At 30.5% G+C, this 24,604-nt stretch overlaps 1 protein-coding gene and 1 long non-coding RNA gene across 10 annotated transcripts in view; one reads left to right on the forward strand and one right to left on the reverse strand.

The window, feature by feature from the left end:
* LOC128247895 (uncharacterized) overlaps positions 1–24,604 on the forward strand; it is a 206,359-nt gene that overhangs the window by 41,667 nt on the left and 140,088 nt on the right. The window lies entirely within an intron of this gene.
* The window catches only part of LOC106875793 (uncharacterized), an 848,542-nt gene continuing 836,047 nt past the window's right edge, over positions 12,110–24,604 (reverse strand). For all 7 annotated transcript variants that reach the window (XM_089351827.1, XM_089351822.1, XM_089351821.1 and 4 more), the window contains 4 exons: positions 20,772–20,857; positions 16,061–16,112; positions 15,465–15,602; positions 12,110–13,389 (listed from right to left, as the gene is read on the reverse strand). In XM_089351827.1, the coding sequence (XP_089207953.1) occupies positions 13,288–13,389; positions 15,465–15,602; positions 16,061–16,112; positions 20,772–20,857 (378 nt within the window). In that variant the 3' untranslated portion in view covers positions 12,110–13,287. The remainder of the gene's footprint in view (positions 13,390–15,464; positions 15,603–16,060; positions 16,113–20,771; positions 20,858–24,604) is intronic.

Consider the following 24,604-nt stretch of genomic DNA (forward strand, 5'->3'; position numbering starts at 1 on the left):
AAACTATTTTGGATTGCAGTATATTCAATAAATCTGTTATAATATACCAAAACTCATTTATCCATATGTACATTTTTAGAGGGAATTAAATGCGTTTTGTGAACAGTAACCCTTTAACTTATTTAGAGTTTGAGGTAGAGCATTATATTTAGAATAAACTGAATCTACCATTCTTAATAGTGAATTCAATTTTGGAAAAAGAAATTGTATCTTGTGGTACATTATGTATTTAATAGGAAAAATTTTAATCTTTGAAAATCATCCTCTATTTTTGCTCATTATCTGGAATGGTTATCAACACCATCTATTTTACATTCAAAGATGGATAAAATAGCAATCCTTGTGTTAATGCCACAGTAAGTCAATTGTATGACTTTTAAAAGCTGATTAAGTGATTTACTTGCTAAAAATTGAGCTCAGCCACAATTACACACACAAATTTATTAAAAAAAAAAAAAATTTCAAATAAAGTCTTTGACGATCCAATTATCTAAACATTCTTTACATTATTTAAAGACTTAAAAGTCAGTTGATTTATATTATATTTTTATTTGTAATTCCAAGAATGCTACAAATTGAATTGTTATAGTAAATCCAATTTCATATTTTAGGAAAAAAAATATAGCTCTTAATTTGCAGACAGTTTTATCTCATCATCAAAAATACAATTCTGAAATTATATGTGAATAACTACAGTAAAGAAATGTATCAACTAGCTTGTAAGGAGGGTGAAAACTAGATTTTCTTTTCATATAAAATCATTACATAGAAGGCATGCAACTATATTAGAAAATAATATTAGAACTGAGAACTAATTTATAGAATTTGGACATGTACATCACAGCTTATTTTCTATGATTCTAAGTTACTATATCAATATGTATTCATTAAAATCTTTTGTAAACAAAATATATTTCCAATTATCATGATAGAAAAGTATAACCATTTTTATTTGGGTTAGTCAAATAATAGTTCTTGTAAAAATAACAATATAAATAATCTGCAAATACAAAAATCTTTGGTGAGAATTCCAGATTATGTTGTAAAGGGTTGACCCAATATCTTGTGATTTGCAATTAAATGATATTAAGGAAATTTTGAAATTAAAAGTATTAATTAGTTTCCAAAATATTAAGCATATCATCTTTTTGATATACAAAATTTCAGAGCAGAAGTCATTTTTAGTAAGATATTTCTTATCAAATATGAATCTAAAAATTAACTTTTTCCGGAAAAATATTAGATCAATTTGGTTGAAAGTGAAGCGTATTTATTAAGTACTTATATCATTTAAAAAATTGTTTTTGTAACTGCCATATCTATATGTCCAGTATTTTAGACCACTGTATATAGTCTTTAAAGTTATCTATGTGTTCAGTACTTAGGATAACTCAATGAAGATGTTTTCTTTTATTCTCCATTGAAAATTAACATTGGATAATTAAACTATAAAAATAATTAAAAGAAAATGATAGAATAGATTCATTGATAAAGCAAGTGAAGAAAGTAGAAAAAATATATAAAAATCACATTAAAATATGAAACAAACAAGCAAATAGATTTACTGAATTTCACTATTGGTTATTGAGCTTGGTAAAACATTGTAGCAAAAAAGCAAATTGAATGAAAGATCATATTTCAATATACCAAGAAAAAAAAAATGCTGTCATTCATATACACATGCACAAATCTAGTGGATTTATAAAATAGTGTGCATTAGAAAGTTATACTCTTAATGGTTAGAAAGATCATTAAAGATATTCTTTGACATCCCATGTTATAAATGATATGTTTGTGATTTCTTTCTGCACAACTTTTCTTTATTTTCTCAATTTAGAAAACACACAAACACCTCAATACTCATACACACTATCTTACATGTATTTATGATGTATATATTTGTATGTGTTTGAAGTATAATCACAGGTACAGTTAATGAATTCAATATTTACTCTTTTCAGTATTAATAAGCTTAGAGTATCTTACTGAAGCTAAATCATAACTTAAGACACTGAAAAGTTACACAATCTTAGATTTTAATTTACAACCATACATTAAAAGATATACAAATTATGGATAAACTTAAAGATTGATCTTGATAACTCCTTATATGGTTGTATTAGCATGCAAAAAAAAAGAAAGCTTTGTTGTCAATAAACACTTTTATATGTAAATATAAAATAATAGAAAAAATTCTTACAACAACAGATTTAACAGCTTCTAAAAAGACTGCTGTAAATGTAATTAGAAACAAATTTGTAAAATATAAAGAGAAAAATTAAATAAGAAGATATTCATAATAAAGAATTTTTGTGGCTTTTCTTATATCTGGTGGGTATAGTGTATGTATATATATATATTTATAAACATTCATATTATTGCATATTGAAGTTCAGCTTAACCACTTTCTCTGTAAGAATAAGTTGCTAAGGAGGAGTTTGTATATTTTTTTTTGCAATAACATCTATTTTAGGATCAAAATGAATTTTATTTTCTCCAAACTTAATTTTTCTAATTTAAATTTGTTTGAATACGAATGTTGCTAAAGAGTGGTATTTTAGTTTCATTTACCAAGCAAGCTATAAAATTTATGAATGGAGGATTTTTTGAAGAGATTACCAATTATTTCTGATAATTTTAGTGCAGCATTATAACAGGGAAAATTTATATATTAAAAAGGCTTTAAAAAATATTCCAGTCCTTGGTTCCCTTAGGAAATTGGAGGTTCACAAAGATGAGACAAAAGCCACCAACTAATTGGAACCTTTTAGTTCAATGTTATAGCAAGAAATAAAATTCTTCTGATGTTTTATTTTGTATATTTAAACATAAAAAGAAATTTTGCAAGCTCTTTGGTACACAGCCTCAAGTTGTCAAAGGAAACACTCTTTCTCCGTATTAGTTATTTATTATTAACTAATTACAAAAAAGGTTAATGAAAATATCAGTTAATAATAATTACAATATATATTACAAACAAAATAATTTTTCAGTTGGTAGCTGAACAAGTTCTGGTCCAATATTAAGATTTGTTTCTATAAGATAGTTAGAATAATAATTTTTTCTAGCATAGGCACGAAGCTACAAATGTTGGGAAGGGAATATTCAGTTTAATTTATTCCAGTACTTGTCTGATATTTTATCAATTCCTAAAGCATACTTCAGGCAAAGTCAACCCAAGCTTAACTGCTTTTTCTACTCACTACCCCTAATAATGGTTTCAAATTTTGGCACAAGGCCAGCGATTTATGGGGAGGGATTAAGTTGATTACATTTGGCCAAGTGCCTAACAGGTATCTATTTTATCGACCTTGAAAGGATAAAAAGCAAAGTTGACCTTGGTGGAATTATAACTCAGATTGTAAAGACAGATGAAATGCTGCTAAGCATTTTGCATGGCATGCTATGCTAATGATTCTTCCAACACATTGCCTTCACTACCTCTAATAATAATAACAACAATAATAATAATAATGATAATAATAATTGTTTCAAATTTTGGCACAAAACCAACAATTTTGGGAGGAGAGGCAAGTCATTTGCATTGATTCTAGTACTTTATTTTATCAATCCTAAAAGGAAAAGTTGACCTTGGCAAGATTTGAACTTAGAATGTAAAGAGCCTAAAGAAATAATGCTAAGCATATCGTTTGATGTGGTAACAATTCTGTCAGTTCATTACCTTCAATAATAATAGCTGTTTCTAATTTAGACACAAAGTCAACAGTTTTGAGGGGAGGGACAAGTTGAGTAACATCAACTCCAGTACTTGACTGGTACATTACTTTTTCAACCCCAGAGGGATAAAAGACAAAATTGACTTTGGTGGAATCTGAATTTATAACTACTAGGCATTTGGTTTAATGTTCTAATGATTCTGCCAGTCCACAGCCCCAGTAATAATTTCTCACATAGGTACCAAGTCCAACATTTTTCAGAGGGGAATCAGTTGATTATATCAATGTCAGTATAAAATTGGTTCTAAAATTTTGTGTGGGGAACATGGCTTTTGTTGTTTGGTGTTGGAGATATGTTTTCTAGCAATTTTGGGATGCTGATTTCAAAAATGAAATCCATTTTGCTAGTTGTGAGAGAAGAAAATGCAAAAGCATCCCTGATGTCTTCTGCTATAATTGTGGACATTACACTTTATATAGGCAGCGAAACAAAATCACAGATTTTGTGAAGAAAGCTTACTTTGGCATGAAACTGGGTGATCAAGACAAAGCTTGGACACCTCATATAGTGTGTAAAGCATGTGTTGAAACACTGAAACAGTGATTGTTTCAAATACTTAAGCAGGAAGATTCCAGCTTTGTTGGTGTGTTTGATGGGTCTCAAATTAGGTGGTACTTTATTTTACAGATCTCAGAAGGATGAACAGCATAGTCAACCACAGTGGAATTTAACCTATAGCTCTAATTATATACTACAAGGCATTTTGTTCAACACTCTGATGATTCTTCTGATAGAAAATGCCAGCTGAATTTTTTTTAATGATTGGGAAAATTAAAGTAAAAATAAAGAATCAATATCCTAAGTGCTTATTCTATAAAATTGTGTAACAAACCCAAGCAGAAATTGGAAACTAAAACAGGAAAATAAGAGCCAGGAAGAAAGAGCAATTTATAATTTTAGTAAACAAAATTGGTTCTAGAATTTTGTGTTTATAATCTGTTCCACCAAATACACAGACTACAATTGTGCGGGAAAAATAAAATTTGTAAAATTCTAATTTGAATTCTACTATTTTATCAAGAAATGCTCAAAAAGTTTTCCTTTGGATCCATTATAGCAAATGTTATGAATAACTTTAAGTGGGTTTTATTTCTTCCTGGAATCACATTTTGTAATTTATGAGTTGTATGGTTAATAGACTGTTATATAAAGGGGGATTACACAATTTATAAAAAAATATATTTGTAATTTTTGTTGATATTTTATTAAACCCACCCCCATCTCCTATGCCTATATGTGAAATTAAAAGTATGGCTGTGTTTAGATGTAATTTTATTAATATTTTTGAAAACTTCTTGTAATCGATTCAGTTATTTTGCACAAAGAAACAGAAAATTATAAGAAAGCAAGAAATATGAATAGAATAAAACATAAACACAGTTGTTTTAATTTCACATATTAAAAGACATATACACAGACGTTCACTGATTTTTCTTCTTTTTAAAAATTTTTTTTTTTATATAATTTTAACATTTTGAAGTGTATTTTCAAAGTAGATTAGCTCACAACTAAAGAAGAAAAACTAATATCAGAAATAATGAAGGAAAGCAACACTTTTTATGTATTTAAATATTTTTGCTTGGGACAAATAGAAAAATAAATGAAAACTAACAGAAAAACAAAAAACAAACTCCCCTTAAATTCTATTTAAAAATTCAATAATTTTCTTATTGACATTTTAGTTTTGTAAATAGATATGCCAAAATAAATGAAGCTTAGAGTAAACACCAGTAAAAAAAGAATATGAAATATTCTCTTTTAATGCATTTAGAGATAATATTATTAAAAAAGAACCAAAATTGGGGACATTAAAAAAATTCTTAGACTTAATCTAACTATAAATCTGTTACAATATTGAGTCAAAGTGTAATGAAACAATGCAACCATCTTTTCAATGATTTAACAAAAGAGATTGATTGTCATTTACTTCCATGCATTTACTGTCACTTCGCAATTATATATTACATGAACTATTAAATTAAATATGTAAACCTATTTAAACTACTTAAAGTACAATACTTCCTTTTAATTTTATGATAACACATTTTCTTAACAAAATATTTACATATTCATTGCTGCAAAGGCAAAAAAACACCATGGTGGATGAAGATGTAAGAAGAGTCAAAATAGTAATATATGGTTGCAGAACTTGTATTCTCTTGTCCCCATGGATGTCAGTTTGGAAACTCTTATATCTTGAGATTAAAATATATTTAAATATATTAACATCTAAAATATCTAACTATTTCAAGTTTTCTTCTCTTGAGAATCTAAAACAGAATATAATAAATTAAAAAGTAGGTCTTTTTTTTAGATTCATAAGAAACCTAGAGAATCTTCAGCAAAGGAAATAAGTGAAAATCAACTAAGTTTACAGTTTTACATAGATATATCACTGTAGAACCTTTAATATTGTTCTTTACAATATACTCCTGTAGAGTGTGATTAAGGATGTAAAGATGAAAGAGTTTTTACTGTATTTATACAAATTACAAACACAAACTGTTATGTATGACTTAATTAGTACACATAGTTTTACAGTTACATGAATATTTTTGTATTTGGATGCAAATATATAGCACACAAAACAAATTTATGTGCATGTATGCTTATATTCAAACTCATGTAGGTGAATTTAAATGGATATCAATATTTTATATAAATTTATATTCACATAAGCCAAACAAGCAGTAGCTTCAGAGAGGGCATAGTGATTGTTTTGCTGGTTGGGGTAACTAAAAGAAATTAATGAAATAAATTATGATTTAAACTACAATAGCTGGTAGAAAAGAAATATTAGCTTGTGGTTTCTACCAAGCTTCAAATATTATATTTGAAATCAAATAAAAATAAACTTAAAATCTCCAAAAACTATCAGACTGGAGGTATTGTATCAAACAAATGTATTGCAAATAGAATACTGATATTCAATAAAAAATAAATAATCTTTAATGTATCACAAAATTAATTTAGGTTACTTGCCTTGTTACATTAAAAATAGAGAAATATTATTGTGATTAAGGAAACACTTAAAGCTTTTGGATATCATGAAAGTTCAGCTAATCAGCTTTTTCACAGTTTCAATATCTTACTGAAGAAACATGCAATAAATTTTTATAAAAATGTGGCACCAAAATAAATCATTTTAGTAAGCTAAAAAAGGAGGTAATTTACAAATTATTTGACATTTAACAAGACTTTAATCAGTCAATGATTATAATGATGAAAAACATCTCTTAAGAGACTGTACTAGTATTCTACAAGACAATTTTGAAAGTATGAAGGCAAGAATTGCAACATATTCTGTTAAGACTGAAAATTGTTTGGGCTCTAGAATAATAAGTATTTATGGGATAGAGTTTAATTCTTAGTGTGTGAGCAGTTAAGTGAGTTATTAGAAAAAAGTACTGTGTAGTGATATTTTGGTAGACTGATAAGGACCAGATCATCAGATGAAAAATGTAAAAGTATTTAGGTGTAGTCCCTCAAAATAAAGCCTATGGAGTACTAAAGACAACTTGCTAGATATAGTAGATAGTTTCTGCAACCTATGGTGGCTAGAAAGTGAAGGTGTAAGGTTTATGTAAAATGAAACAGTTTAATTGAAAATTAAATCTATGTTCTAGATTTTATGACTTTCTCTATCCCTCTCTTGCTCACACTAATATCTTTGTCTATGTATTGTCACATCTCTAGTGTAAGCTTAAATGTATGTTACTATATTTTGTTAACCTGTCTTTGGCCTGTATTGCATTGCATATTTGTTAAACATTTTATATATCATTGTGTAATATATTACTGATTACATAACTGGTCAGAATATTTCATTATTTACATTATCTACATTTGACGGATATTCGTCCTCATCTTGTTTGTTGTTAACACAACATTTCGGCTGATATACCCTCCAGCCTTCTCATTCCTATCGATGTTACTATTATTATTATTATTATTAATATATTATTATTATTATTAATCAGGTCGCTGCCGTGAATCGAACTCGGAACCTTGGGGTTAGTAGCCCGCGCTCTTAACCACTACGCCATATGCCCGTGGGCAATTATGGGGTGAATTTTAAGGCTTATAAATCTATTATTTTTCTATCCTTCCTCAATACCGGTTCCCATATGCTATTCATATCTGCACTCGGTCTGCTTAGGAGGTTGTTGTGTCCTAGCATATGTGCTGCTTCTTTTAGTTTTCGTATTTTCCAGTGTTGTTCCCTGTCTATTATTTTAACTTCAGATATGAATAGCATATGGGAACCGGTATTGAGGAAGGATAGAAAAATAATAGATTTATAAGCCTTAAAATTCACCCCCATAATTGCCCACGGGCATATGGCGTAGTGGTTAAGAGCCCGGGCTACTAACCCCAAGGTTCCGAGTTCGATTCACGGCAGCGACCTGATTAATAATAATAATAATAATAATAATATAATAATAATAATAATAGTAACATCGATAGGAATGAGAACCCAGGTTCGAAATTTCCCCAAGACACCTGACGAAGGCTGGAGGGTATATCAGCCGAAACGTTGTGTTAACAACAAACAAGATGAGGACGAATATCCGTCAAATGTAGATAATGTAAATAATGTAAATAATTCCTCATCTCTTAAATATAGAACTGTAGAATATTTCATGTCAACTACTGCCTTGTGCAACAGTCAGCATGAAACTGGTAGTAACACTCTGACTAATTATATGTCCTAATCATTAATATACTGCTCGGTTTCAGATATTGTGTGCTTTTTTCTGACTTATGGACATCTGATAATGTAATTATTGTCATTTTGATGTGTGCATGTATATGCACATATTTATCATTATATTATTTTGCAGGGGAAAATAAAGACACATTTATTGATGTATTTGTTCAAATAGTATCCACAAAAAAGGAAATTATCAACAAATATTTATAATTAGCAGAGTAAAACTGATTAACAATCAGGAGCATAGTCTGAGTCAAAGAATAATTCTCTAAGATATTGACTGAAAGATGAAATAAATTTCTGGTATTTGTGTTTTAAGCTTAATGTTAAATAGTTTTTTGATGAAAATCCTAAACAATATTTTAATAGAAAGCAGTTGTAATAAGCTTCACCAAAAGGAACTTCCATTTAGCCAATAAAAATTGTTAGTGCTTTCTGTAGGTCACATAGAAAAGGATCACATTCATAACAGACCACTTTGCCAAAATATAAGTTAAGGCTGAAGTACAAAATCTATAGCAACGTCATTGATGTCACCAAATTAGATAAGAAAAAACTCCTTAATTTAGTTGTCAAAACCATTGTAATTAAAGAGAATGTGAAAAGAGCTGCCAAAAAGATGTAAATAAAAAGCCAGAAAATTCTGTTTGAAACAAAGATAAGTTGCAAAGAAATGTGTCTAACTTATAAATGTTAGCACCATTCTTCTGTTCTCTTAGAAATTCTCAGATTTATACAAATCATTTTTTCTGATTTTTCTTTGGCTCCATTATTAAAATTAAATGAGTAACAATTTTAAAATGTTTTATATCTAAGAATTAAACTTATTGTTTAAAATACAAGTTAAAAAAAAAAAAAGAATTGTTTCACTCTATACTGTGTTTCAGTCCAAGCTTAGTTAGAAATTGGGCAGTTTGAAACTTACTTCAAAGGGAACAACAGACTCTGACTTGCTGAAAACTGCTGAAAATTGGCTCGTTGTTCATCATATACAAAAATTTATTAAATAGATGATTAGGTTATAGAACAAATGCTTATGGTTTGAATAAAAGTGAAAATTAAGAGAAAGTTATTTAGATTTAAGTTGTTTGTTAAATAGCATGAATAAGAATTGCTTTAAAACTTACATCCAAAATATAGCAATATATATGTATATATACAGTTCCTTGCTTTGGTTTCAAATATTATTATATAAACCAGTTTGTCAGCAAAATCAAACTGTTATGAAATACCAGTCAACTTTCTACTTAAGTGTGAATTAGAGATATAGTGGCTATTATATATATGCCAGAAAATACTGCATTTAGTTTTGAAATAATATTTAAATAGATTTCTACAAAACAAATTAATATCAGTAATCCAAGCATAAGAATCTTGGATATATAAAAATGATTTTTCATTGTGGAAAAAAAAAGAAAACATGGAAATAAAAATAAAAGACAAGTAAAATACATATATAAGTTAAAAATATTTAACAAATCGAGAACATATAAAAACTTGTGAGTAGTTATCATTGTCAATAAAAAGAAAAGTTTTGATTAAGAATTGAAATTTACATGGATTATTGTAAAAAATATGTTAAGTAGCTAACCTAATTAAAATAAACCAAATTTAAATTTGTGTCTGTTGTCTGTGAGTGTATATATACATATGTCTGAAGAACATGATTAATCTTTGGACAAAAGAAGCATATTTGTATCAATGAGAAAAACTATTTCTATAAAATCAAAAGAATTATAATTCTTTTTCTTTCTGGGGAAACAAATCATTTAAGAAATTGTTTCAGTTACTAAATTGTTTTGATTGATAGTTTAAAAACAAAAGTTGTTTGTTTGGAAATGTTTCTTTTTTTAAAATTCAGTCAGTATGTTAATGATTCTGGACTGATAACCAATGAAAACAAAAGTCTACATACAAATAAACAGGGAAAAATCCCAAAATGGAAATATTGTTGAGGTAATCATTAACAAAATTAATGAAATATTCTCAGTTCTATTTATCAGAATGCTCAGAAATCTGTGGAGTTTACTTCAAAAAATAAATGATGTGAGGTGTGTGTGATATATATATATATATATATATATATATATATATATATATATATATATATATATATGAGAGAGAGAAAGAGATGTAGATAAACATGCTTGGGTTTGATATAAAAAATATACATACATACACATGTAAAAATATATATAAGAATATACATACAGAGAGAAACAAAACCTGAAAATATTCAGAATATGAATACTCATGTATAAGCATATAGGTATTTACATAGTTAGAGAGCAAAATTACACAGAGAAGGGGAGAAGGTAAGATATTTCAAGACTTAGTTGTTTCTGGGGGCTCAGAATTATGTAATAGTCGTAATTTGTAGATGGAGTGTGCAAAAAGTCAAAGATATGCAACCAGTTGTGGATACATATAAACATTACCGTAAAACCTGTCTCTGTCATCAGGGTGGAAAGATCAGCAACGATGGAGGCCAGTTTTACGATAATGTTTATATGCATCCACTACTGATTGTATATCTTTAACTTTTTACATACTTCATCTGCATATTACAACTGTTATGTAATTCTGAGCACCTGAAAACAATTGTATGACTTGAAATACCATGCCTTCTCCCCTTAGTTTTCTGTATTCTTTGCACTCCATGTAAATTTGTTCTGTAACTATATAAATATCTATATGCTTATACATGAGTGTACATCTGAATATTTCCAGGTTTTGTTTCTCTCTGCATATATATATCCCTGTATATATATTTATATGTATATATGTATGTATATTTTATATATCAAGCTCAATGGCATGTATGTATATCACTATCTCCATATCTGCTCACCTCTTATAGTCACTCTTTATCTCACAGACTTACTTAGTCCTTGATAAAGACTTTGGAGTGTAAGTTCAAATCATTTGAACACTACTATGTGTTTTCTGTATTGAGCATCTCTGTATTTTACTGGCTGATTCTCTCTCTTTAAATGTATATATATACATATATATATATGCACACACATACACATATACACTGTAAAAATTATTCAGTGATTAAATTTATAATGATTACTTACATGATTAAGTAGAGGTTAACTATTGATGATTTTATAAAGAATGGCCCCAGTATAACGAATGTTTAGCATTGGATATTTTTTTGTAAAAATGAAGTTATTTTAGGGATGTAGAATTGATTTTAAAGAATGGCTTTAGTTATTACATCTTTCAAGCAAATAACTATTTTGCTTTGCTTTTGTACACTTAAAATTTAACAACCCAATCAAAAAAAAAAAAAAAAATCAAGTTTGTAACATAAAAATAGAATATGGCCAAGATAGTGGTCATGCCAATCTTAGTTTTTCTCTTTTGTTGTATTTGAAAATACTTTAGACTCATTATTAGTAAACAAGTTTTTTTTTTATTGTGTTAATTATTCTGAAAGGACTTTCATCTAATTTTGGAAATCCTCAGATTTTTAAAAATCTAACAATGGTTCAAAGTATGGTAAAATTATGCTTGCCTCTTTACATTTAGTTCTAAACCAACATTTAGAAAAGACCATATTTTTTTAAAAATTCAAATTAAACACATTTTCTGTTGGTAGATAACTATGTATTTTAATGATATACAACAAATAGATATTTTCCACTCTTTTATTTTTTAAATAGCAACTTTTAAAAAAAGAATTTATCTTTTGTTTAAAGTTTTCTATATAATTTAGTGATATTTATTTATTAATGCTACATTCAAATTCTACTGAGGAAGAATATAAAATATTTCCAATGAAGATTATAATTTAGTTGTAGCATTATTTTTAAATATATCATAAATTTGAATCTAAAATTAGCAGGAATGCTTAATAGCAGTAAGTAATTATTTTTTTTATAAACAGATATTAGGGAATTTTGAAATGCATAAAATAGTTAAAATTGAAGTAACAAGAGCAAAACTTCTGCTTTATGCTAATTTGATAAAAGTTTTCAGATTTTAAATTTAACTTCTTCAATTCAGTCAAAGCATTAAAATGTGCCAACAACAAAGCAAAAATAACAAGTTGGTTGGAAAATGTAATAATTGCTTCTAATGTAGGCCCAAGGCCACACATTTGGGGAAGTAGTTAGTTGATTAAATCAACCCTTGTAAAGTGTTCAGTTGGTACTTTACTTTATCAACCAAGGAGGCATAAAAGGCAAAGTTGACTTCAGCATGATTTGAACTCAGACCATAAAGAGCTAGAGCAAATTCCACAAGGCATTTTGTCAGACTTTGTAATGATTCTGTCAATCCCCCCACCCTTTTCATTAAAGCTGAATATGTTTGTTAATATTCTGAAATGGAAAATTATTTTATAATAGGATTGTTTTGCATTTTTATTCCAAATTTATCTTGCAATCAATCCAAGTTAAAATAGCTAATATTTTGCCAATTTGTTATTCAGTTTGGTAAGTAAATTTTAGCCAATGTATATATAATGAGGAGTACAGTTTTAAGTAGCCTCATCAAATGTAATTTAACAAGCAATATAATTTATAACAATATTTACAAAAATATAATTTCAATTATATTTCCTGTACACCACATTTATTCTAATATGGTCATTCTGATAAACTGCCAAAATTGAAGAAAATTGTAGTTGTTATGCAAATCCTTCTCTTTGTATTAAACTTTGACATAAAACTCTTCAATTGAGGAAGAAAAATATTAGACCTGTAAGAAAATGGTTACAAATTGAAACCTTGATAAAAACAATCTATTTTAGTATCAAGTAATGGCTGATTGAGTACTCTTAGTTTAAGAAAGATGCTCATAAAATCTATCTGGTATCTTTCTCATACTTCTAAAAGGTACTTCAGTGGACAGTTGGCTTGTCGGTTGTTCATGGACTTCACTAATATACTTCCATTTAGTTCTTCACCCACTTGGAGAACAATCTATATAAAAAAAAAGAAGAAATTGTGTAAAATTCGCTGATAAAGCAATGAATCCTACATTTACAGTCTTGTAAACTTGCTTGTAAGTTGTTTGATGATCAGGTTAAATGTAAAATACAAGCTTAGCTATGGTCTACACAATTTAAAAAAAGATCACGATCTCTGCATCTATTTAAATTCACCAAAGTTACAACGAGTGAAAGCCTATATATCCAATTACACCAAAATTACCTACCCACCTATCTATTCTAACCATTCTTTAATTCTCTGATCTGACTTTTTGTGCTGAAGTCATCAATCAAATATTTAAAATCTACAACTTAATCCAATACAGAGAATTTAGTCTTTATAGTTCCATTCAGCCTTCACATTCTACTCATTGATGTAGAAGGTGAAACCTTTGCCTGTTATCAGCAAGAACCAACTATTCTTTACCATAGCATCTGACTTTTCTATTGACATTCCCAGTACATTTGACCTATTTCATCTTTTTTAACCAGTCTTCATCAACTCCAATATTTGAATCTTTACTAATAGGCATAGGAGTGGCTGTGTGGTAAGTAGCTTGCTTACCAACCACATGGTTCTGGGTTCAGTCCCACTGTGTGGTACCTTGGGCAAGTGTTTTCTATTATAGCCTCAGGCTGACCAAAGCCTTGTGAGTGGATTTGGTAGATGGAAACTGAAAGAAACCCATCATATATATGTATATATATGTATGTGTGTGTATGTTTGTGTGTCTGTGTTTGTCCCAATATCACTTGACAACTGGTGCTGGTGTGTTTACGTCCCCGTAACTTAGTGGTTCAGCAAAAGAGACCGATAGAATAAGTACTAGGCTTACAAAGAATAAGTCCTGGGGTCGATTTGCTTGACTAAGGGCGGTGCTCCAGTCAAATGACTGAAACAAGTAAAAGAGTAAAAGAATAAAAGAGTAATACTTAAACATATTAAACATTAGGAGTCAATGAGAAAAATTTACAAGGCTGTTTGCTTTGAATCACCTTTGAGTCATCTCTTATTTTGAAAGTGGAAAAACATATTGGACAATGTAGTCCTAGATAAACTAAAATAGACAGAATGGCCATGGGTGGAATATTTTTGATAATAGGTTTGTCTGCTCAGTACTGATCTTGAGGTAAACAACAAAATACTGAATATCAAACTTGCTGGTCATTCAAATTTGCCCATTGTTTGTCTCTTTGGTATTTTTATACAGATCATCTCTGACACCAAGTAAACTTCAGCTCAGTCTCTGCCAAAAATATAACTGATAATTTTTTTTTGTTATTACGTTTTCATGTCTATTTTTCCATACCAGTATGAATTAGATGAATACTTATTACTGAAGCACTGTTTCTTACGGTCAGATATTCAGGTTTATTGGCAAGGAATGCCAGAAAAACCTCACTGTTTGTAGCTCAGTGTCTTTTTATGTGGAGTGCAGAATGTAAGCATCCACACACTCGCATACAATGGGCTTCAGAGTGTTTCTGTTTATCAAATTCACTCATAAGGCATTGGTTGACCTGCACCTATAATAAGTAATTTATTAAATATTTTGAATTGAATTGAATATAAAAGGGTTATTTGTTTTATGTTAACAAACTATAAGCAGAGTTTGGAAAATCTCGACTACATATGGTAGAAGTGAGTAAATATTCTACTAAATGTAGGTCATTGAATTATATTAGGTATGGGTAAGGGACAGTTGATACCATGAACTCCAGGACTTGATCGGTACTTTGCTTTATCAATTCAAGAGGATTTGAATGCAAAAGTATTTTGTTTGATACCTTAATTCTACCAGCCCACCACCATTAATAATAATAATAATTGTTTCAAATTTTGGCACAAAGCCAGCAATTTTAGGGGAGGTGGATAATTGATTACATCAACCCAGTACTTGATGGTACTTTATTTTATCAATCCTGAAAGAATGAAAGGCAAAATTAACTTTGATTGTATTTGAACTCAGAAAGTAAAGTGCTAGATGAAATACTGCTCAGTCTTTTGTCCGATGTGCTAATGATTCTGCCATGTATTTTGAACAAAATTAAGAAAACTGGCTTTACCTGATCTTTGTGGAAACGTACATCAACAGCCCCTTCAGTAATATGAACTGGGCTGGTAACTTGGAAAATTCGCTGACCTGGTTGAAGACGCTCTACATAGGCAGCAGGAAAATGTCCGACTTTACCATTACATTTACCCTGAAAATGGCAGAATCATAAGAACAATATGTAATTATAATTATAATTTTGTAATTATAATTTTGATACATCCAAATTTTACTTTCAGTTCCGTTGAAAAAATACATTTCCGAAAGCATTTTGGTAAGCATCTGAGCAGTAGCATATCTATTGTACCCATGACAACACTTTTGGCAACTTTTGATAAAAACAGATAAAAAGAAGAATAATCTGCTGTAAAGCTTACTATAATGCTATACATTTCCTTGAATTATCTAACTTCTTAAATCAAGGTCTTTGTCCTTTTCAGTTAAATGAATATTGATACATTCAATTGTTTCTCTCTGGAATTATCTCTCTCGCATTGTGTCTTTTTCTTTTGAAATTGTCAACATACCAAATCAAACACACACCAACACGCAACAGGATGTAAAGTCTTTAAAAAATGATATTTATATTCCTTTTAATTCATTACTTACTTTCCACCAATCTTTCTTGGAACTTTCAAGAACTGAAATACGCCATCCAGCCCTAAAAATGTTGAAAATAAAAGAATAATTTAAATTTCACATGAGAGAGAGAGAGAGAGAGAGAGAGAGAGAGAGAGAGAGAGAGAGAGAGAGAGTGTGTGTGAAAGAAACTAATCTGTGTGTCATATGGTCATTGGATAAGAAAGGTGGTTTGTATGCTATACCATAAGATCACAAGAGCAGTGTAAGAGCATCTTGCTGGGTATAGATGAACAGAGTATCTGGAAGAACATCACTGTAGAATAGAGGGACTAATCAATATTTTGGCCCCCCTTCCATTTCAAGACAAAAGGCCAAGGATCTAAACAGTTGGAGATAGATGGTGGTAGTTCTGAAACTTGGAATGTCTGGAAGTTGCTTCAGTAAATAATATACAAACATAAGTGAAAGGAAAGATACTGGAGGAAAACCTCACCTTAAAATTGTGATTTTCATTTAGTAGCATATATAATACCATATCTTCATGATATGCAAATTGTCATATTTATGCTCATTTATCTTGAGATAAAGCAAATTAAAGTGTGGACATTTAAACATCCAAATGATCTTCAAATGTTGGGCCTCGCAGAGGTGAAGAATGAGGTGATGAAGCATGATCTTTGAATTTTGGGCCTCACAGAAGCCCAAAACAAGTGACTGATACCTTCGGCAATATGCTGTGCTTGAGAAGGCTTGTCAAACCAAGTGAAATCATAATGGTGGCTGTTGCCAGTATTATAGAAACTATACCTGTGAAATCATCATTGTGGTCATTGCCAGTGTCATGTAAATGGCACCTGTGCGCCCATTACGCTCATGGAGTGGTTGGCGTTAAGAAGGACATCCAGCTGTAGAAACCATGCCAAATCAAACTGGAACCTGGAGCAGCTCCCTGGCTTACCAGTTCCTGTCAAACCATCTAACCCATGACAGCATGGAAAGTGGACGTTAAATGATGATGATGATCTCAATAGATTATATTGTTTCTTGTATATTTAGATATTCAACTGTATACATATATCATGAACAATCACATCCATTTGTTTCTCTACAATTCTGGATGGAACTCATCAATCATCACAATTTACATTATCTGGCAAACACATTAGCTGAAAAAAAGCCAATTTATTATTGTGCATGTCTTCCAACATGAAGTGGGTAGATCTTATCATGCCATTAACTCTAGAGAAGTTTTCTGCAGCTGGATAACAAATCCTCTACTCTATATGAATTCTTGGTTGAAGTTATTGCTTTCTTGGATGAATAACCTGTAGCATAGGGTTGTATAAGGATCTGTAAATAATCCACTCCTATATTTCACTTTAACACCATCTCTATCAACATCCTTCTAGAGATTTCTCACCCAAGCTTTAAGTTAATGAAAAGTATAGACTGATGAACAAACTCCTTACATATTCTTATATTTTTTATTCCAAAACAACATGCATAAGAAGAATATTAACGATACACTATGAAGAACATAACCTAAGGTTTATGGATCACTATGGTAGTCTTTGTACATAAATCATGATCACAATACATACAAGTTATGGTTACGTCAAAAGCAGTAGTGATGGAGGGAGGTCTCAGTTTTGAATGAATGAATAAACTCTAATATATGTACCAAAAACTTTGCCTGTAGTTTGTCAATACAAAGGTCTATATATGTATATATTATCAGTTAGTTGTCCATAAATTAGGATAAAAGTACATTCTAAAAGAAAAATAGAGTAGTTATAGTTTTATATTGTCGAATTGTATGCTATAACAAGAAATATAGTGCTTGACAATGTGTGTGTGTGTGTATGTGTGTGTGTGTACAATTTAGTCACAAGGTCAGCAGTTTTAAGGGGAGGGATTACTTGATTACATCAATCTCAGTACTTGACTGGTACATTAGTTCATCAACCTTGAAAAATGATAGGCAAAATTGACCTTGGTAGGATTTGAATTTTTTATATCCTTGAGTTCAGATATAGGCTACACTGTAACAGTGTTATAATACTACAAATACTAAATCAGTATCAAACACGTAACAAGCTTATATCTCTTCTCAACGACTTCTGTGACTGCCATCACAAATGCGACTGCACACACCACACTGTATGTTGCACTGTCAGTATGCATGCGCTTTTATAAGGTTTAGGACAGTTCACTTGCTATCCCACAGGGGTGTCAGGATTTCACCACAACATCTCCCCTTTTTGAGCTTGACTTTCCTTGAAAGTTAATATTTTTCTTTTATTTATTATATATTTATTACCACCTCTCCCACCTTTTTTCTACTTAATTCCCTGGGAAGAAATTGGAATATTTTATTCGTTTTGGCTCTACTTTCAAAAGTTCTGTTTGTTTTCTTTTCCTAGTTGATGTACTAATTGGTTCGACTATTCCTTGAGGTACTGGGATGTCAAAAATATATTAAAGAAGTTCCATTGGTTCTTCATGTCTTACTCTTTCTTCTGTAAACCCTTTTTTCAGTTGGTTTAAATGTCTTTTGTGTTCCCATATATGACCTTTTACCATATACATAATTTTTCCTTAACATTTACTTATTATACCTTCTTCCCAACTTTCCTTTCCATTTCTTTATATTTTAAAAAACACCTTGTCACCGATTTTGAGTATTTTATCTTATTCTCGGTGTTTCTCTCCATTTTTTGCTTTTCTTCCCGGTAGTAATTTGTCAAACACTGACCTGACTTTTCTGGTGAACATTAGTTCAGATAGTGATATACCTGAAGTGGTGTTGGGGTTAGGTGTTATTTGGTAGACACTTAAGAATTGCGTCAATGCATATCAGCTAGTAGCTTCTAGATATTTTTAGTGCCCTCTTAAACATGTCTACAAAACGTTCTGCTAGTCCATTCAATCTCGGATGGTATGGTGGAGTAGTAATATGCTCCATTGCATGCTTTTTGCAAAAGTTTTTAAATTCCTTCGACACAAACTGTGTTCTGTTATCAGACACTATAGTGTCTGGGATGCCATATCGCACAAAACGTTTGTCCAGAAATTTCATTGTTACTTTGGAGGCTGGCTTCCTACATTTACATATTTCTGGCCATTTTGTGTAACTATTCACAATTATTAGATAATACTCTCTATTTAACAGTCCTGCGAAGTCTATGTGTAATCAACCCCTGCAGGCTTTCACCAATTTTCCAATATCCTGATCCATATTCATCCAGTAGACCTGGCTAAAAATGCTAATTCCATGGTCTGGTTCAAGTCTGTGATGCAGTCTTCTGAAGGCAATGCTTATTTTTCCCTGACTGTGTTGTGATTCATCATTCACGTGGACAGAGAGAAAGCTCCTCAGATAGCAGAATTTTTGCACAACATTCAATGCTTCTTTGCTATCTTTGTAATTAAGCCATGAACAGAAAACTTAGCTTTGGTTAGAATATCATTTCTGTTAGTGATATTCCAAACAAAAGACAAGCTCCAGACACCACGATGCATCACTACTTGGTTCCATCTCTGTCTGAGAATGCAAGTACCATGTCCTCAAGGTAGGTGATACATGCTTTCATGCCACTCTGGAGTTTATGGATGATCTTATCTAACCCTGGTGGATGTCTAGTTTTCATGAAGATCCTCAGTTGACTTATGAAGACCATTTAGAGCTCAATGTTTTATAGGTGCTGGTGGAGTGTTAGCACCTTTGTAGAATGGAAGCCATACCTTTTTGTAGTAGGTGTTCATAATTCATATCACACCCAATTTCTACTGCTACTTCTAAGTTGCTGATTGGGTATAGTGGTGAGTACAGCATGAGTACTGATCTTAGCTGATCAACTAAATATTGTTCAGATGGTGATGGGGGCTGGTTCTGTTTTACACAGTGTCAAGTGGTGAATGGCAGAACTGAAATGGGTGGGGGCAGATGGATTGTGACAGCTGTTGTAGTCAGGTGTGAGGACAGACACAATATATTCAACACTCAATGGAATAATGTTTGGAAAATATTGATTTCATTCTAAGGAATTGAATAGTGTTAGCTTATGTTTCTACTTGAATTAATTTAGCTTCCTTTTTAAAGAAAACTATTTGATTTTTCATCCAATTTTCTTTAAAAATAATGTACTATTCTTGATTTGTCTTATATTCCATGACATAGCTGAAGGGTATTGAGGTTTGACTGTTGAATAAAGAGAAATTATTATTCCTAATTGATAACTACTGCCACTTTCTAAAGATTTGTATCGGAGCACTTCAGAATAGTTTCTAACTGGTCAATAGAAAGTGGAATTGAAAAAATTTATATAAAAGAAAACTAGACTTAACAGAAAGCAGTAGATATCATGTACATTTATGCTTGTGTGTATATATGGGAGAAAGAGAGTGACTGTGTGTATGAGTGGAATTGTATGTGTGCATATTTCTGTATGTAAATACATATATATGACTGTATAAATCAGTGAAAGGAAAGAAAACATTTCCTTAACCCTTTGTTACTGTATTTCTGTTGAAATACATTATCTTTTCTTCAATTAATTTGAAAAAGAAACAAATTAATATGAAATTTTACTGAAAGGCTATAATTTAGATCCCTTCAAAACTGGGAGTTTGTGGTGTAGAACCAGGGGCAGTTTCAGGTGGATTAGTATTAAAAGGGTTTGAAGTAATTATGAATTTGCCCAGATTTTGTGTTTGAGAAAAATTATTTTATAATTACCTGAGATCCAAGTCATCTTTTTCTTTGGCTTTAAAATTATATAGAACAACATATACATCATCATTTTTCTTCTTCGAGCTTTTCAGCTAAAACAGTAAAAAAAAAGTAAACACCATTTACAAAAAAAACACTTAAAAGAAAAATATGATTAAAAGCCAATGATGCTCTGGGAAAAATAAGTATACAAACATAAATTTGATTATGAATGATAATAAAGAACAACATTGTTTTAAAATGTACTGTTCTAAATATTTCTTACTAGAATATCTAATGTTTTTTATCTTATATAAAGTTGGAAATAATGTAAATTTTATCGATTAAAAATCTTTAATCATTTGTCCAGGAGTTAAATTTGCAATTAAATTTATCCTCAATAGGAAATAATTTCATCCACCTAGAGACAAATACATTTTTCAATAAATGTAAACCTTGATGCTAATGAACCAATGAAATTGGTATTATGCATGCTTATTCAAGAAGATTTAAGTGACATATATAGAGATTTTTACACAACCAAAACTGACAATAGAAATAGGAACATATTTCATGAATATATCAAAATTGATTCAAGTTGCTTGGATGCTTCAGGTTGTCTTTGTTCTTTTTTGTGTTGTTTTGATATAAAGGAGATCTTTCTTTTCATACTCTTCCACATGAAACTGAGTTATTATTGAAAATGGCTTAGAGTGTTTTTTTTACTGCATGACAGTAAGAAATATTCAAGATGCTTCTTCAAGATTATTGTACAGAGATCTATAAGTGGTAAGGCTGTTTTTTTTTTATCAGTATATTCTTTCCAGTGCTCCTCCATTTTATCAGCCAAATTTCTGGCATGAATAGCATGGACATGATTCAACATTATGACAGATATGTGAATCTCCACTTATGAGAGACAGGTGTTTTTAAATATGTGTTTATTTAAAGACAATTGAATAAAAATCATTCAACTACGGTAATAGTTGAGTAATATTCTTAAGGCCGCACTTTACTCACATGAAACATCTTTCTGAGCTTGTCGCTAATTCAGTTCTTAACCAAATTGAAAACTGTTAACATTTTTGAAGAGGACTGGTCCCTAGCTACATTTTGGCATAGAAAATTTGAGATTTGGTCCAGTAGAAAAAAGTTTACATCATAATTTGTAGCAATATTATAGGAGAGTAAGTAACAGCCCCGATCAAGTTTAGATCTAAATAACTTTCTTATTTTAAAAGCAAAATATATTTATCTTAGCTTCAATGATAGAAGAAAGCATGAAGAATTTCATAGTTTTGGTCTCATGCAACAAAAATTAACGGATACTAGGCTATAACGGATACTAGTCCCAAACTATGTGGTAGGGAAGTATATATATTTGTGCATATATATATATGTGAGTGTGTGTGTGTATACACACGCATGTTACACATGTATCTGATGATACAACGTTCAATAGTAATACATGGGAGCTCACTGAAAAATTTATGTAGGATAGAAAATGAGTGACACTTTGCTGTTCTGCAGACCAACCAGTGCCATGCCAGCATGAGAAAACATTGAAATGATGATGACTACAATGGTTGTGATGATAGGAAGTAAGAGTGAGAGGTTTGTGTGTGTGTGTGTGTGTGTGTGTGTGTTTTTCCTAATTGTAAATAGTTTCCATTTACAAATTCTACTCAAAATCTAATGCTCAGCTGAAGTTATGCTAGATGATTCTTGCCCAAAGTGATATGCAATGAGATCAAAACTGAAAGAACACAACCATTTGCAGTAGAATTGAAAAGTCTCCTTTCAACGTTTGCTACTTATTCTTTGTGTATGTGTAAATGTGTACTTAAAAACATATACACATAAAGATGCTTATGCTTGATAAAATACAAACTGTAGCATCTACTCTCTAATATGGAGAAGATTAACATGTTAGACAGTAAAAGGCAGCAATAACCAGCAAATGAAAGATGTGTTTAGTTGGATGTAAAAATCTTACTGGCCAAGTTTCAAGAATTTCACTGGATACTACTCACACAATGAATGAAAATTACTTGAAAGCATAATCTAACAGATCAACCAATGAAAATAAACTTTTAATTTTCTTTGAAGAAGAAAACTGAGCAAAACGAGGAATTTTCCTCTCAACTTGAATTATTATGGTTCTGTTATAAAGGGCTGTGCAATAGCAAAATTGATACAGAGTCGGGCAAAATGCATAGTGCTATGTACTTATCTGTCTCTTTGTTTTGAGTTCAAATCCAACCTTTTATCTTTCTTAGTTTCATAAAAAGATGACTAGCTAAATGGACTGATATAATTGACTATAGTTTTCTCCAAATCATATGGCCTTGTGCCAATCTTAAGACTCTTTATTATTCAGTCTGTTAAAATAAGATTTTGTATTATAGCTTCCCACACTAGCCTTATATTTAAGACAAATAAGTAATTGTACTGAACTTTATTTAACAAACATTTCATGTGGAATAGAATTTATTGACTTTTGAATACTTGTCTGAACAAGAAACTTTGAAATAAGCAGTTACTACATAGCTGTCTTCAGTATTGTTTTTTTCTCATCATGACTGATGATAAAGTAAGTCTGAAATTTTCATACATTAATTAACAGCTACCAGTGACTTTTATTATCTATGTCAGATTATCAAATAGCTGGAAGTCACAACACAAGCATTCTCGTCATGATTCCTATCAGAAATTTTATGTGAAATGTACTAGCCTAACTTTCAATCTTTCAAATTTTTCAAGTCTGATGCAAGCATGCCTTTGTGGTTAATAATAATAATAAGCTTAAATTGGAACTAAGTTTTGGAATCTAGATGTAGTCTTGAGACCGTACAACTAACATGTCTTAGCAAGCCATTAGTATGTATTTGGATAAGCTCAAAAGAAATGGGATGTTAAGTGGATCTTAGAAGTGTAATACACTGAATGGTGAGCTAGTAAATTGCTCTTTATTAATTGGAAAGCTATTAATTAATGATACTGTGTCAGCAATTGTAACTTTAAAAGCCTCCATCTGTCATTTTATAAGGGATCCATTTTACAAATACTTTATTTCAACATCAAGTAAACAGAAGACCAACATCTAAGACATGGCGCATAATTAATTAAATACTGCTTGAGTTTTCGTGCAGATTCTTCATTGATACAAAGATGTCAGCATAAATATCTTGCAACAAGAGCACTTCTAAACACTTGAAGAGAGTCTTGCAAGTCAGTTTATGATAAATCTTTGACTCAGGAAGAAAAGAATGCTTTTCTCATACACAGAACTCTTTCTATAATGCAAGCCCGATCAACCTAACTGTATCTATTCCATATCTTTGAGTAGTTTGTGATCCACTTTGTAAATAGTAAGCTGGTATTAGATTTTCCTTATGGTATGCACACACACACACACACACACACACACACACACACACACACACACACACAACTATGTACAACAGTCATAAATGTTTTCTCTCTCTCACACACATACATCAGCCAAACAAAACTGGTGCTAACTGTTAAATTTGAATACATCTTCTACAAAATAAGACTTAATATGTTTCAAAGATGCACTTGTTTGACAAGTGATTGATCTGAAAATGTGTTGAAACTAAAAGAATTACAGTGTGGAAGACCACACATTAACCATTCAGAAACACACAAAACCTGTTAACTTCACTGAACCATTTATTATTTGGTGTTAAAATTTTTACTGCATCCTTGTCATTGCCATTAATAATTTTTGAATACTCTTTACTCTTAAGTCGAACAAATCGACCCCAGAACTTATTCTTTGTAAGCCTAATACTTATTCTATCGGTGACTTTTGCTGAACTGCTAAGCTATGGGGA

The sequence above is a fragment of the Octopus bimaculoides genome, chromosome 5 (genome assembly GCF_046866305.1).
Source record: "Octopus bimaculoides isolate indiv1 chromosome 5, ASM4686630v1, whole genome shotgun sequence".
NCBI classification, from domain to species: domain Eukaryota; kingdom Metazoa; phylum Mollusca; class Cephalopoda; order Octopoda; family Octopodidae; genus Octopus; species Octopus bimaculoides.